Source organism: Trichoplax adhaerens, genomic scaffold, assembly GCF_000150275.1.
Source record: "Trichoplax adhaerens TRIADscaffold_13 genomic scaffold, whole genome shotgun sequence".
Taxonomy (NCBI): Eukaryota; Metazoa; Placozoa; class Uniplacotomia; order Trichoplacea; family Trichoplacidae; genus Trichoplax; species Trichoplax adhaerens.
Genome location: NW_002060955.1, coordinates 1,638,537 through 1,655,465, shown reverse-complemented (window position 1 = coordinate 1,655,465; position 16,929 = coordinate 1,638,537). Strand labels below are relative to the sequence as shown.

General features: G+C 32.1%; 4 protein-coding genes across 4 annotated transcripts in view; 1 reads left to right on the top strand and 3 right to left on the bottom strand.

Annotated features, from left to right (window-relative positions):
* Window positions 1-378: 378 nt before the first annotated feature.
* On the bottom strand, window positions 379-1,664 carry TRIADDRAFT_30263 (uncharacterized protein; the record flags this gene model as incomplete). Its single annotated transcript, XM_002116012.1, has 3 exons — window positions 379-479; window positions 961-1,040; window positions 1,567-1,664. Coding segments are annotated over 3 exons (279 nt in total), but the record flags the coding sequence as incomplete, so codon positions are not given.
* Window positions 1,665-4,217: 2,553 nt separating this feature from the next.
* TRIADDRAFT_60088 (uncharacterized protein) lies at window positions 4,218-5,185 on the top strand (the record flags this gene model as incomplete). The annotated part of the gene is made up of 3 exons (XM_002116094.1): window positions 4,218-4,311; window positions 4,633-4,769; window positions 4,877-5,185. The coding sequence occupies 3 exons, from the start codon at window positions 4,218-4,220 to the stop codon at window positions 5,183-5,185; spliced, it is 540 nt and encodes a 179-aa protein (XP_002116130.1).
* A 2,454-nt stretch (window positions 5,186-7,639) lies between these two features.
* TRIADDRAFT_60087 (uncharacterized protein) lies at window positions 7,640-14,736 on the bottom strand (the record flags this gene model as incomplete). Its single annotated transcript, XM_002116011.1, has 17 exons — window positions 7,640-7,783; window positions 8,061-8,187; window positions 9,427-9,508; window positions 9,717-9,867; window positions 10,066-10,168; window positions 10,557-10,654; window positions 11,183-11,297; window positions 11,684-11,745; window positions 11,923-12,040; window positions 12,161-12,230; window positions 12,742-12,859; window positions 13,004-13,072; window positions 13,259-13,426; window positions 13,574-13,680; window positions 13,817-13,924; window positions 14,019-14,294; window positions 14,409-14,736. 17 exons carry the CDS (start codon window positions 14,734-14,736, stop codon window positions 7,640-7,642), a joined length of 2,244 nt encoding a protein of 747 aa, XP_002116047.1.
* Window positions 14,737-14,878: 142 nt separating this feature from the next.
* TRIADDRAFT_7606 (uncharacterized protein) overlaps window positions 14,879-16,929 on the bottom strand; it is a gene marked incomplete at both ends in the record, with an annotated part of 4,125 nt that continues 2,074 nt past the window's right edge. Inside the window, one exon of the mRNA XM_002116010.1 lies at window positions 14,879-15,022. Coding sequence (XP_002116046.1) covers window positions 14,879-15,022 — 144 coding nt within the window. The remainder of the gene's footprint in view (window positions 15,023-16,929) is intronic.

The window sequence follows — 16,929 nt, the reverse complement described above, 5'->3', positions numbered from 1 at the left end:
ATTGGAGATATTACAGTGTCATAGCAATGATTTCAATCTTGTTTACATATGGAAATATTACTCACTGGCGAAAATGATAGAGGATATAATAGCTATACCGTTTGATACTATACGAGTTTGGGTACGTTGCTGCAGTATATTGGCACATCAGTAGTTCATACACACATGTGCAATAAACTACGTCAGCGTCCATTACGTAGTGCATAAGCTACAGCCCTTTGATTGCAAGGTCCAACAAAGTAGAAATTAATTAATAACAATACATACGAACTCCATTTCTACAATATAAAAGCCAGCTTTTGAATCTTATCCTATCAGCATAACTATATGGACGTTGAACGTACGGGTCGCAGACACCTGTGTATCGCTTTGTGCAACTTAGCCAAAAGGTATACTTACATCAAACGTCTTCAGAACGTGATCGCAAACTTGATCCAAATCTTGTAATCCAGTACGAAATACTTCAATAGCATCTTTTTCTAAGCTCACAAGAGATAAAAGAGCTTAGTATTAGGCGCAAAAGAAGTAACTGTAAAAATACATGAAGAGTAAAAACCATAAAGCGAATTTTGGTCATTAGTTCTAAAGCAGCTCATTTATAGTACGTAATAACATATTTTAATTACGCAATTATGTAGATTGTGATTTGGTCTACTAAGGAGCTGGATATGGTTTATTGGATGAAAGTACAGGATTTGATAGGTGAAGTAAAACTGTCTTTACAGCAGGGTTCTTATACGTGTCTACTTCAAGCTACAATAGTAGACATACGTCCGATAAATGCGTAGCACATGAAATACTCAAGTCACGAAGGTAAAAGCTCAGACGTCTATTGAGCATCTTCTACTACTGAAGGTAATTTTCTGTTTTATTTGTACAAACTAAGGATTCTATAGATTCAATAATATAATTAATTAGAGCATATTGTAGATGTTTGACGATACAGTACGAACATCTTACCATTATTCGTTTCTATTCGCAGATTTATCTTATGTTGTGACGGATGGGGGACACTGTAGCCACAAAGTTTCGTCTCAGGACTATATTACAATAAAATAGTTCAATTTTGAAAAGTCAATAACAAAGTAGGTAGTATTTTCTTTTAGTTAGTAATTACATATGGAGATAATATCAAGAAATTGTAACTGTTATAATGCAAGCTATATGATAAGCATTGATCGAGTGTCAGGGATTTGCAAAAGAATGTAATGAGTGTATCATCCCTGCCAATGTAAACTGTAATATCTAAAATGTAGGAATAGGGCGGTAGCTCGATCACCATCACTGAATCACTTTGAATATTTGACCATGAACTACTACTGCACGCGTATGTATGTATCTTCTATAGCAATTTGTATAGTATTACACCAAATTCTTAGCTTTACCGTCAAGATATCAAGTAAGTAATGGTGATTCCGTACTGTACATTGTACAACACCACAAGTTATCAAAGGAATAGTTGATTCAATTGATAGATGCGTTGCTGTGTGGTGTTTATGCACTACAGAATCGCTCTTTACTGAGCAGGAAGACAACTAGAATGGTGTACAATTTCATCTTGCCTACTTTTTCATAATGAGATATCGAACAGCATTTCCAAGCGTATGATTTTCACCATGTAAAACAAACGTTTGACAATCTTGACGATTGGAGCTGGCTTTGACCTATTGTAAAAACATGTTGTTTCATGAGTAACGCATTTGCATGGAAATTACCTAACTGGAAAGTGCAGTCAATGGCTAGAGTAAAGTTGCAAAGTCATTGGCTGCTGAAATAGTACTACATCGCTGCATTGCGTATTTGATATTAGCTATAGGTTTGTACTATTTTATTTACCAGTAGTAGTTGTACTTGTGGATTGATTGACTAAATGATCAAGATACTACTTTTGATTAGCATCCATTCGATTGGTCTCTCTCTATCATTCCTTGCGCTAATGATAGGGATTCAGTCATTGGATGGTTGCAATCCTCTTAAAGACAGTAAACAATCCTCTTACGTATACAGCGGTACGCGTGGTCCTACTCTAGTTTATTTTGGACTACCTTGACTGAATGATGCAACTAAGCAAAATAGAACATGGTTTCATCAGGCTTACTGCAAAGCTGTGAATAACCTACCACTTCTAAGATGTTTTCTCTCTCCTCTTCGTTAGCCATGAAGATACAAGCACACTTTGCAATGCACCACTTCTACTTCTCCCTCTCAATAATGCGTTAATCTGTCGACTTGCTTGGATAAGGAAGAACTTGTCTCAGCTACGGTGCGTCATGGATCTCTACTGTAGAATTGTATATTACTGTACAGTATGTTCCATTGGTTGATACTAAAGTGTTGAACTCCATATTCAAGTATGGAGTAAGAAAAACATTTACCCGTAGAGTACAGCACTGGACGAGTGTCCATCCACCCGTACATCCGGTAGTCCAGTCACGGACTTTGAAGACTGGGTACAGTACCCTAACCCTAACATTAGTCTTGAAGTCGGTGGTACAGAGTGAAAAGTACTGCAAGTAAAATCACGACCTATGCAAGCTAGTAAGGAAGTCAAAAAGGCATGTAAAATCATCCCAGTACACCATTGGAATACCAACTATAGACAATATATCGACGTAGGACATCGTTTATAAACTCGAGCGCGCTTTCTTCGCTACCTCAAGCATAGCCCTGTCAGCGGTGTAGTTTTTGATGAGTTGAAATCTTGCAGGCCTCCAAATTTGAAGCGCTGAAAGTGTTCTTCCAGTACAGTGTACAGTACCGAGTCTACAGTACGTTCCTGTACTTAATACTGTACTGTACCGCGTGATCTTTCTCGTTCCAGATTATAAATAAATAAGTACTGTAAATGCTTTAATATTGACCAAATCATGTCAAAAGTAATTCAAACGATAGTGCATTGGTTATGTTTTTGAGAGCTTCTTCTTTCCACACAGAACGATGTTGATGAATTTCGTTCTCAAAATATCGCAAAACATTAGTGTTGATTTATGTAAAACGAAAAGGATCACGCTGTAGATCTTCATGGTTTGATAGTCTGATACAGTACAAGTGTTCACGACTGTCAGCGTCTTTCATTTCGTTTTGGATACTTTCACCGGGAAAAAATGCAACTAAAACTAACGTGCAAATACTCTAGTTTCTACCGACATGGATCATCTTTGAATGAGCTGTATGCATGTCTAAAAATGGTGGTATAAATTGCAATCAATTTCATTTCTACTTTGATCCAAATATTGGATACGAAAATGACATGGGGTCACACACCACTAGTGACAAAGTAGTCTACACACGCTAATCCTTGCGGAGAACGCCACTTACTGATTTCAAGAGGCGAGATTCGCTATATCGTCTAATAATTCAGTTCCAACGACCGAATACTATAATAGAATGATAGCGTCACTGATAGTGTAGATGAAGTAGTCAGAGATGGACTACTATTGATTACTGAAGAAATCTTGATCACCCAAGATGATAGTCTTGACAATTCAATAGCCATTGATAAACTAGTTGACTATCTAACCGACTAACTAATTAAGGGTGGGTCTTCAGGCACCAGACTTTGACAGTCTCGTCAGAAACTTCTGGTTTAGGACAATTATTATATTTGGTCCTTCCCAATTTATATAAAAAAACATTTCAATTTCTGATTCATAGATGGAGCAGAATAATTCATGCTCAATACTAATATAGTCCATCCAATAATGCCCAATATTGGATTTCTTTCCTGTTACATTATGCTTTGTTGGATAATAGAAATTTCATAATATCAAGCCAGGGCATACATTTTTACTCAGTAACTACACTAGGATGGTGAATTCTAAACATCAATATCGCACATCAATAACATTCTACACTCAGTTTATTTTCTGCTACTTCATTAGTTATTATTACATTAGAGAATTTGTTATCCTGCTCTTCATAGTCTTATCTCAGGATATAGCCTAACATAATTGAATAGTAATGCTTGTATAATTAGAGGTAAGGTTCTGTAGAGATGATCAAAATAACACTATTTATTACTTCGTCTGTGCACTAGCTTTTTATCTCTATTAGGATAGCTATTAAATGATGGTGTTCTATTACTTCTCTTATACAAGATAATATTTCTCTTGACAGGTTATAAGCAAAGCTTTTGAAAAATAGGTTGATACATCTAAAATCCAAGCTTCTGACCGCATCGCTAAGGCCCATGCAGAAGGTAACGCAATTATTGAAGCATGTCCAAAAAAAACAGAGACACTACAGGAATGGATAAATTCTGTGGATATAACGTAGGACGAGTTGATGCAGCAAGTAAAACAAAGACGAGAGGTTTGTTCTAGATTTTTAAGACTGTAATCGAATCCAATGCAGTATTAAAATTATTCTCGTACTGCCCTTTTGTATTTAGTTGGAGATCAAGTCTCGAAATTAATAGTTTTTAAGGATGTCATCTGATTATTTTGTTTTATATTTTGTAATTGATATCAGTATCTGTCATTTTATTCTTGACAGCTATTAAGTAAGACAAGAGAATTATACAAGTACTACTTTGATGCTCATGACTTAGTACTAGAATTGCAGGTTAGTTTCAATAGCCAATAAAACTACTGGGGTATTACTTTAACTGTTTCTTAACCCTCCTGTGATTAGAGCAGTTCATACCCACTGACTTTATTTATCCAAATTTATTCTCTCAACAGTTTAAGGAACAATCTCTTGTCGATGACCTTGGATTGAACCTAAATACCACTTCGTCGTTATGCCGTATACATCAAAACTTCCAATTGGTATTTGCTAATTTCGAAAATCAGGAAGCTCAATGCAATTGAATATCGAAAGTATTAAACCAACACCAGATAGAATGCATAAAGGATATAATATTATACTTTTGCAGGTCAGTATTATACGAGCTGAGGCACAACGTTTACTGGAGGAATCTTCAGAAGGAGAAAAAGTTATGAAAGTGAAAGAGGATATTGATAAAGCTTGGATAAATTTAGTTCATCGGAACGAGTGGAGAAGCTCTTATCTTCAGCAAACACAGGAAGTATTCAAAGCAACGGTGGCACTACAGGATGGTATACTCACTTGTATTGATCATCGCAACTTATTCAGTCAGAGTAAAATTATGTTCATCGCAGGATTCTTGTTGGCATTTCCTTTCAATGGTAATGATAATTTTACATTTTATAAACGTGCATAAGGGGTTCGTGTCATAAAGTAAAAAATATCGACACCTGAAAACAATGTTTAACTTATCTTTACGCATATATACAAAGTAAGGGATAATTACGGTATATATTCATTAATCAGGGCAAATTATGTACGTGATTTGAAGGTTAAGCATAAAAGCACCTTACCAATTAACACCTCTATACATAAATTAACCGCACATTGTTACCGATGCGGATCACTGCAGCCGCACAGTTTTACTTCACAATTGCAACATAATAAAATTGTTCAATTTGCAATAGATAATAACATAGGTATAGTAAGGTAGCTTGATAACTTTAACAGAACAATGTTTGATAATGTTGCAGTATCAAGAAGGTATGAACAACTACTATTGGATACCTATTAATATTATTACAATTGATATAGTCAAGTAATACAGTATGTACAAGCTGGCTCTACTGTATATAGCAGTAGGACAATAAGAATGGGATGCAGTGAATCTTTATTCACTTTTCACAGCGCAGTTTTATCAGTATTTCCTAGCGAATGATTTTCATCCTGTTAGACGTTCGGCTATATAAGATAGCTATAGTTAGAGCTAGCATTGATCAATTATCTTTATAGCGTGTTGTAGTTGATCAACGTACTTTTTTGGTGTAATACTAGCCGGCAAAGATATGGCATACTATAAAATAGTGATGCACTTTAGAATTGCTTGTCTAATCGAATAACATATTCCGCAGTTTTACTCTACTTATTTCTCCAATACTTTACGATAATAAAATGTTACTTCATAGATTACGGATTATGCATCGTGTTGTCCGACTCGAAAATATTGTCCAAGGCTAGAGTAAAGTCGCAAAGATCAACAGCATAAAATGATACAAATTGTATTTGATTCGCGTCTATTAGCCTGCTCTTCGTACTGACAGGATGCACTACGTGTCTGATGTAAAGTATGGAAAAGGTTTTGAAACCTACAAATTGCATAATTGCACTCTTATCAGAAAGCCACCGATAAAATAATGCAAACATAGTAGTTTACATTAATGTCATTTTCATTGTTTCCTATACTTCATTGAATGGATGCATTACAAATTTGACGTTTGATGTAGACTTGTTATACAGTTGTACTCAATGATTCTGGACTAGATATCCAAGAGCATACGATATAGTCAGACATGCAAATAATAGTATTGCTAATAGAGTCAAAAACTGGTTCATTTACTACACTGAATGAATGATTGTAATTATCAATTACTTATTTGTTGCCAGTACTTGAATCCTATGCAAACAACTCTACTACTATAGATATCTTGGAATAAAGCTACTGGAGCCAGGATGTCGAGCTTTGTTGTTATTGTTTTTACTTTTCCGCTATACAGCTGAAGACAAAGTAATAAGTGATAAAAGTTACGATCAATCCTATACTGCAAATTGATGGTTAAGTTACTATGTTACTATTATTGCAGTGGAATGAACTATCTTTGGATTTTACGTAAACAGGAATTAAAGGATCTCCAAATAATATTTAAGATTTTATTCTACAATTTTTATCAAATTAGTAATATAGTCATAAATCATCACCGATATGCCAGAACAGATAGTCTATTGAAATAATTATGCATTACTGTAAATTTAAATGATAATTGATAGTTAATCAATTTGAAATGCCAAACTATACAATTAAAATTTTCTATCTTTATGTTTAATATACGTATGAGTACCTAAGTAAAAATACCAACTTTAATTCACAAGCCAACAAGTTAGAAGTAAAGATCGGTTAAAATATATAACTTTTTCATTTTTCTGCAATGTTTTACGTGTCTATTTACTTGGAACGATTAGCTTATGCGTACTAATCGGTACACCTTTTCTAGTCATAGCTTGTTAGAGATTAAGCATGAGTATAATAATACTACTGTATTAGATTCTATACTAGCAAAAACCGAAAATCCTCAGTAGTTCCATTCATATTTAAAATAAATTTAAATTGTAAATATGGTATCCAGACATATCAAAATTGTAGAGAATGCATCAGCGGAAGATTAAAACTACTCTAGTAAATTTTTGAATTTGATATTTAACAATCCTAATTTACCCAGCGAAGAATGTACGATAAAATTAAAAACTAGATCGATTAATAATTCAGTATTTAAATAATTCATCCTTAACGCAGATAAACTAAATACTTATTATTTTTTTGGTTTTTGCTTATTGATGCTTGTCAATTCCAATTCGCTCGCTTTTGATTGATCCTAGGTTGATCATGATACAGTAATATAATATTGATTATTAGTTAGGATCTACAAAGTAGAGATTCAGTTCATTTTATAATCTAATAGTTTTGTTATTCATTGCTGTCAATTTAATCTTTTAATTCAATATTTTATTCTAAAATTCAGTTTATAGTAATATTCGGTCGTGAAGTATAGATCATCAGCTAATAAACAAACACTTTAGAAATTTTCTAGAGAGAATATTACTTATGATTACTCATGCCTACAACTTTCAAATATATGTAATTGTAACACATATTTAGATTATTGAGAGCATGATTGCCTACCTGATCGATATTACCGCACATAATTTGCTTAAGTCCATAAAAGGCAAATATATATAGTGCCTAGTAATAAATTGAATTTTTTCAGTAATAAAATTTAATTAGACCTCCTAGTTACAATATAGACAAATAGTAACAGAATTGTATGTAGTCTCTTCAAATCATAATTCGAACATTGCATGTAAAAATAAATATAAACGAGCAATAGGTAGAAGATGTAAATAGAAATAATTAAATCAAATCGAAAAAGTCCCCAAATTCTAATTCTTATTTAAATATGTTAATGATAATATCAAAAACTGCAAACCGTATACAATAACTAAGAATGCTACACATTTACCTGCAAAAAGTTGATTACGGCGAAAAGATATTGCAGTACAACATTACCGATGGCAACAAATAATACAAACAGCGTCCAGTCAATAACAAGTAATAGCATGAGAATTAAGGCCGCTGGCAAAAAACTCCTAAAATTTTTAACACAAAATTTTGTTGATAGTTTATTACAGTGCTACATCTTGATCACTTTTAAACGGAAATGCAATTACAGAATAGGATATTGCAATCTTATTTTACTTCATTAAATAGGGCACGTCATTTTCGGTATGTAATTTTATACTTCTTGTCTGTCTTAAATTCTTGTAGCCTAGTACAATTAGTATGGCACTAACCTATAAAAGTAACTTCAGTCAAATTTTACATTCTAATACTTTATATTGCTTTAAAATTATTATTTATCAAGTGAACAACTGGGTGTTATTTTGCATGAATCGAAAGAAAATTTTAACGGTTCTACTTAAATAACGCTTAGACAGAACATCAATAAATTATAGTTTTAAATGCGTATTTTAAGTACGGAAGTTTAATTGATGAAGTTTTTCGCGTTCTAGCTAATCTTTTCGCGAAAATATTTCAGTAATTTAAAATTGCGAGATACCGGTAGATTACAGAACTTTTACATAATTAAAGTTTGTCTCTATACTAATCAATGAATAGATTTATTATCTATCTTCGATAATATGCTGATGCTCACGGTGCAATAGCGCATAACGACTCATTTTCCGTAGTAGAAAATAATGGCATTAAAAAAATATTGCTTATCGATAGGCAAATAGTTAGATGTATTGTGTTACCGGTTAAAGTCAAATGTAGATAGAAAAATCTTTCGTGTTATCAATTACGAACATATAAATTACTAATAAAAAGAAAATAGCGGACAATGTCAGTGTAAAAGTAATGCATCTTATGGCACGGCACTGTTTACCGATGTCATCGACAGCGCAGAAATGACGAAGACCAAAACAATTTGCGGATTAGTTCTTAACCAGCACCTATAACAAATAAAATGATCAGCTTAATTTTTCAAAGATTCTAAATTTAAGTTTATTGCATTTGTATCACCAAGAACTTCAAATCATGGCTTGCTAAAGTGATCAAAGATTTACTATATCTTACTCTATACTGCCGTAACTCATAATAAAGTTAGGCTACACTAATTTAAGATAAATGTTAGCTTTATTTCAGTTTATAAAGAGAAGGTTCGTGTGAGCTCGTTACAATAGATGAAAAGAACAATTAATGGCAATTGCAGGAAGTATTAACTTAATACACCCCCTTGGTGCTCACTAAGGCCTACTACACCGTATATTTGATAAAAGCTGATGTTAATGATACCATAGTATTTATCTGATAGGTATTTCACTTACGAATTATTTTGTATATAGTTTTGCATTCCCATCCCGTTAATGGCAACAGCAGCGGTTACAATGGCAATAGCTAAAGCTAAAACTATAACATCCACAATAAGTAAAATCCTTAATTGTACATCATCTATTTTTTACCCATAGATTACCATATTGAGTAGTGTAGGAGTGAAAATTAAAATCAGTTACTAAATTTCATCTGCAATAATAATTATGTTACAAATTATTTCATGATTTTGTGAGCAGTACCTTATATCAGATAGACTACTTCACTTAATTAGTAGCGTACTTACTGAAAGCAGCAAATATAAAGCTTTTGCAATATTTGCCGTTACCATCTTTGCTGGTCAATGAACTAAATAGGTAGAAACTGTGACAGAGCATCCAAGCAAAGGCTGCAAGCAACACATAGTGTAGGATCGTTGCCACGATGGTACATCGTAGCTACATGTATTATTACATAGAGAGTACATTAAACGAGTACATATTGCGGTTAAGTTATATTTAAGATATAAGAATACATTTATATATCAAAGGATTAATTAATTTTTATGTGTAATGTTAACTGTGAAATATACATTTACCATTACATGATATTTTGCACTACAATTTATTAAAATTATATATTATATGAGATCAAACCTTTGACTCTGTCTCTATTAATCCAAAAATGACAATGATATTGGCAATAAGTATGCAGATGAACATACTAACGTTGATGATGCCGAGAATTTTAGGAGTTCGTCTAATTAATTTCCAAGAATTAAAGTCATCGAAATAAGAGTAAATTTTATATTTAATAGATAGAAGTTAGTTTTAAGTTTATATATATATATACATATAATTATATTCCGAATTGATGTAGAGTTTTTTCTTATAATGCTCAAGTTCGCTAAAATTAAAATAAAGTCTAATGTATAAGTTTATCCAAATGAATGGACATTTTATGACATTTTACACTATAAGTATGTTAGTATTCGTATATCAACTGCAAGAAAAATTTCAGATGATCCCTTCAGAATCAATATTGTAAAATTAAAACCAAACGAGTTAATTTAATTAACATTCAGGTAGATGAATCATATATTGCCGTTTAAAGCTATTATATTAAAATATCAACGTAGATACCGTACCTCCAATAAATAATATTAATTGCGATAGTTAGGGCAAGTAAGAAGCTAGCCAAGCCACAACCAATATAAATAATAACTTCCAGTTTAATTTTATCTTGCTATTATTGAATGGAAAATCAGATCAGTAAGTTAATGAAACCGTAACACTCAGTGAGTACGGAGATTAAAATTAATATTAAAGAATAGTAATAAACTTTAAGATCCTTTTTGTATTAAATTAATGTTTTATATTTATTTAAGCTTATGTGTGCATGCTATGAATGTTTATATAATAGTAACGCTGGAAACGTGTTTCTTGTAATTTACTAATAATCAACAGTATTTTTATAAATGGGATGTATTCAGCTTTGAGTAAATGATTAAGTTAATTTCAATACGTTAAATAGCATAAATTCTATGGTATCCTGATTTATACATTTAACTTAGTTAAGATTATTTATTATTCTGGGTAGGCCGCAGTATCTGTATCATGTTTGGTATCAATTGTTATTGTGGATAAATCGTAATAAGGTGATTAAACGTTCGTTTACGTTAGTTGTACTAGACAGCAGTCTCGCTTAAATTAAGACTGCATATTGGTATCATGTAACCGAATTATTTGAACTTGATAGTTAAGAATCACTTACAGGTAAGTGAGTAAGAATGGTTCCGAATGTAGTAGTATGGTTACAATAGCAAATAGTATGCGTTGAATTAGACTTTAAATCTTTCCAACATCCAGATGTAGACCATCCGCATAGACTGTTGATCAAGAATTAACAACATTTTACCGTTAATTTCGTAAGTAAAATTCGTTAAATTACACACTACGCCAAAATTTGACTTTCATATTCCTCCTTGTTTTTATACAAATTATTATTTTCGTATTAATGGGTTTACATCTTAACTGCAATAATTGCTTAAGCCTCAAATAATTGATTCTTTAATAAATTGCGGTGACGACAAAACTGATTATAAATATGTTTACTAATATATTATTGATTATAACCATAAGTATACTGTATGTAGCCTTCATACGCAGCTATACGTTAGAAATAGTTATTAATCATAAGATGAAGAAAACTACTTTTAAATTTAGATATAGTTGAAGATAACAAGATTAACAATGAAAAAATATTAGAATTTACCCAGATTTAGATTGCCAAAACGTGCAGGAGATTTCAACATAATTATTATTTGAATTGATGGCCTGTAATAAAATTTATAAAATAACTTAATTTACCTAAAAATTATTTCAAGTTAATATCGTAACATATTAATATATAAAGCTATGTTAATTTCTCTACCATTATTCCAGTCTACGAAAATTTAATATTTGATAGAAATCGAATATCTGAGATAATATTTAGAAAGCTCGTTAACATACATTTTTATTTACAAAGGTGATCTGCAATGGATGAGATAAATTTTTGGCTGCATTAGGATACATAGAAGTTGAAATAATATGTGAATTGACACTATTCACACCAGTACTGGTCGCATTCCTATCATTGGAAACAAAAAAAGCGATTGAATTGATTTAATTGCTGTAATTATGATACGCTCGAAATGACAGATATCATAAGATGACATCATGATGGCTGAGACAATTATCTAAGCATTACCTATCTCTATGTAGATTTGCCGGAATCAAATTACCAAGAGTTTTATATATAACAATTACTTGCTTTTGAACTGAAGATGTAAGGGATAAAAATTACTTCTTAAATAGAAGTCTAAATTATCTAAATATCCATAAATTTATCTGTTTTCAATTCCGTTTAATTATTCATGGAAAATATATCATATACAATGCTCACACTGATGATTTTGAACAGTTTTTCCCGGCACTATCATTTGCATGTTTGTTCCTAGGTTTTTATCATCCACATAGATAATGTTGGAAGAATTGCTATCGAAAGTATTCAATTTCCGTATGTTGATGGCTACAATCAAAAGTATTGCAGAAAGAAAAGTAGCTAAGCGCATGTTTGTTGCTATCAAGCGACTGTGAATCAGTCTAAGATGTGTACTACGATACCAAATTTTAAATTAATTATTATAATATTAGTATAGTTAAATAACAGGTATTTATTAACAAACAAATAATACCGTACAACATAAAAATATCCAATATAATAAAATATATTCTAAGAGACAGTCACTATATTATACGAAATAAGTTAATAGCGATAAGTTTTATTACCTATGTTATTAGATAGTATTGTAATTGTCTTGTTATTCGAAGTGTCATTCATTTTACTTGCAAATTCTTCCAAATTATCCATCACCGAAACTGTATTACCATTTATATCTAGACAAAACTATAAAATTTGAAAATTTTGATGTTCTCTTCGGCTGATTTAATTTCAAAGAGCATAGAAAATCATAGCCAAGCAATAACTTCAAAAAAGATTAAACTTATTTTGATCTCCATAGAACGATATATCGCTTTGCACAAAAGATACCTTGCTTGCATATTTCCAGGCATTCTTATTGTCCGAATTTAGTAGGTTACTGTGAACATTCACATAATTCTATTTATCGAAATATAATATAGCAAATGAATATTGCAGTATTTTTATTTATAAAATCTATCTTCGGGATATTAATTTAATTTAATGAGGTTAGTAAATTACGTATAATTGCAATATCATCGTACTTTTAGAAAGAGATAACCTGTATAAGTAGAATAACATTGGAGAAGTAGAAACAGAACTTACAGTAAGCAAAGGTGCGTCGACCCATGTTGAAACGCGATTAATTTTGGTTAAGATTTCTATTGCCTTAATAATATCGCCACCATATAAAGTCTTATTAGCAGACAATGTCTCCAATTCAGTTAAGGTCTCATTAGCTGCACCCTGGCCAATTGAGTCTAGTTTATTTATCTGGATAATAATTATGATTTCAAGATATTTAGGTAACAATACAAAAATGAAAGTGAATAAAAGAATTTAGCATACAGCTTTTAACAACTTAATTTTATCTTGAGTAATCAATATAAAATTATATCATAGAAATATGTATATCATTACCAAACTGGTCGCGGCCGCAAATGCTGGTGACTGACATCCTGTTGTATCAATTTGTTCCCAAGTGGATGCTCTATTGATTCCAGCAGTACATAAACGTGTAGCATTTCCTGTATTGAATAAAATTATTAATAATATAATTAATAAAATAACTCCGATCACGATCAGTTCTCCTGACAATGTGACTCAATAATGTAATTCTAAAATTTTAGATAATTTAAATTTATAGTGCAATATATAAAATACCCTGAATTGGTGAAGGGCAGGAAACGATTGCAGTTTGTCCACCATAAGTTTTTGGCCATCGCATGTTGTTTACTATTTCATCTATGCAGAATCCTGTTGTATTGGAGTCTATTAAGGAAATGTTTGAACAAAGAAGTTTGAATAACTGAACTTTTCAAAAAAAGACATAATATAATCCATCAGTTCAATACCATCAACTCACCCTCCACAGCTATAATTGCTGCATCAGTTACTATAGTAGCTTTAATATTAGTAAATTGGCACCAATAAGATCCATTATCTGCCGTACCAATATCTGTGACAATTAGTCTACCATAACCGGGATTTGTTAATACATTATAAACTGTACTGATTGGTTGATTATCTTTAATCCATTTAGTAGTTGGAGTAGGATCACCAGTAGCGGCACACTCTAGCCTAATAACAGTTCCAGCTTTTACTACACTACTTCGAGGTGATTGAGTAACATTTGGAGCAACTGTTCGATTCGATAATCAAAAATGCTATGTTTGTTATCAAATATTACGCTAATAAAGAATGATATAAAGCTATTTTCAGTTAGGTTTAGAATTCGTTATAATAATTGACATACCAGCTTCATGCGTTTCATAAATAGTCGCTGCACTATATGGACCGATACCGATTGAAGTGGCTGCTGCTACTTGTATGGAGTAGTTGCGCTTAGGATTTAAATTTAGTAGTGTATATTGCGTAATATTACCTAAACTGATTACAGTTTCATTTTGCAGTTGATCTAGAGGAAAGTATTTAATGTGATAACCAGTTATTATACCATTTTGATTAAATAATGTAGGAATACTCCATGCCACTATAGCAGAAGTCGCTCCGTTGGCTGTTGGTGATATTCTTACATCTACAGGAGCAGCGCTGGGCACTATCAAAAATTCGTTAGTTGCCATCATTACATGATTAAATAACATTATTGTCAACATATTCTTGAAATGAACTTGCAATAAAACGGACTAAATAAGCTTTACTATTTACTACCAGTAAGAAATAATGAAGTGAAATAAGTTTGAAAGATAACAAACCAATGAGTGTACCTGATTGCAAAGTGCGGATAGTTAACTCATTACTACCGGGGCTCATACCGGCTACGGTAAAAGCATATATGGATACTTTATATTGCGAAAAATATTTCAAGTTGAATGCTGTATAGTTTCTTGATCTTCCAGTCAGCAATGTCTGATTTTGATAGAGGGTACGATTGCTAACAAGTCCAAATTTAGTATTGTTGAGAACAAGCTGATATCCTAATATAATTCCATTGCGTTCCCTTACTGAGATAACCTATTAAAACGTGCACATTGTGATATGCTTAATATCGTACAAAGCTAATATATAAACTCAAACAGTATACTAAGTCAGATAATTAAAATTTTGAACATACTTGCCACTGAATTCGAATGCTATTATTGCTTACAAGGGAAATCGATTGAACAAGAGGACTGTTACTAGGTGCTATATGGAGATGATATATTTATTATTTGATGTCTTATTAAACATGTAAACAAATAATCTTATTAACATCATACGTATTAACAACACTAAAATCAAAGTTACCAGATTGATTTGTCGTTACAGATACAATTGGACTTTCAGGTCCAAATCCAACGATAGTACTAGCTTTCATAACAAAATTGTAGGTAGTAAAGGGAATCAGATTAGTTATTAATTTTGATCTTGCTGTTGCATTCATTTGAATGTTGCTGCTGTCGTTCCATCGAGTAGAATTATAGTTTATAGCATATATTATTATAATGCCATTTTGATGGATTGAAGGGAGTGGCTGCCAAGAAAGTAGAACAGATGTAGCGGATTTAGCAATGCCTTTAACATTTTGCGGATATGAAAGAGGCACTGTCAATTAAAAGTAAAAACTCTTCATAAGTATTAAGATTTAAATTGAGAGCCTGTAGGGGTTTTATGCTAAATTTAATACTTAAATTAATTTGCATGTAACCTGCTTCGTGAGTTGTAGATGATTTCGATGGACTTTCTGGTCCGAATCCGATCACAGTTGCTGCTCTAATACCGATGTAGTAAGTAGTATAAGGTACTAAATTGTTTAGTGTTATCGCTGTCCTAGGGCTATTTGCCGTAATGACTTTATTTCTATTCCATCGGGTAGCGTTATAATATATCATATACGATACAATAATGCCGTTACGATCAAAAGGGGCTGGTGGTAGCCACGAAATATCAATGGTAGTGGCCGAAGTTACTGATAAAACTATATTTTTCGGATATGATCTCGGGGCTGTAATATAATGGAATTTCATATTTTCCGACAAGTTAAAAGCAAAACAAACAAGAGAATATTCTTTAGTTCTAGAAATCAGTCAATTGATTTGAATGTAATTATGGAAATCGAAACAAAGTACAAATAAAAGTTATATTTCTATTTTCTCATTATGTCAAATCAAACCTGCTTGGTACGTAATAGATGAGGTATTTGGGCTAGCTAATCCAAATCCGATCACCGTAGCCGCTTTAACACTGATATAGTAGGTTGTGTAAGGCATCAAATTATTTAATACAGTTGTAGTATTAGGTGGAACAACTTGAACTACACCGTTATCATTCCATGGAAGAGAACGATACTGAACATGATATAAGACAATGATTCCGTTACGATCCATTAGCGGTAATGGCTGCCATGAAACATTAATTGCGGTATCGGATAACGTGGATGAATTTATGTAGGGCGGATACGACCCTGGCACTGTTTTATATTTGATTAAGAAACATATCAAAAAATAACTTTCATCATGAGAATACGCTATAACTACATAATTTAATATTCTAACTACTTTACTTTATCAGTATAGAAAGGTAAAATATATTAAGTTCAATTAAATTCAGATAATGATCATTGAGTAATCTAACCTGCTTGGTGCGTAGTTACAGTTAAACCTGGACTTTCCGGTCCAAAGCCAACGACTGTAGCTGCTTTAAGCGTAATTCTGTAAGTTGTGTAGGGGATTAAATTGTGTAGGGTAAATGACATTATGGAATTATTAACTTCCAGGACACCATAATCGTTCCATTGAGTAGAATTATAGCTTATGCTATAATTTACAATGATCCAT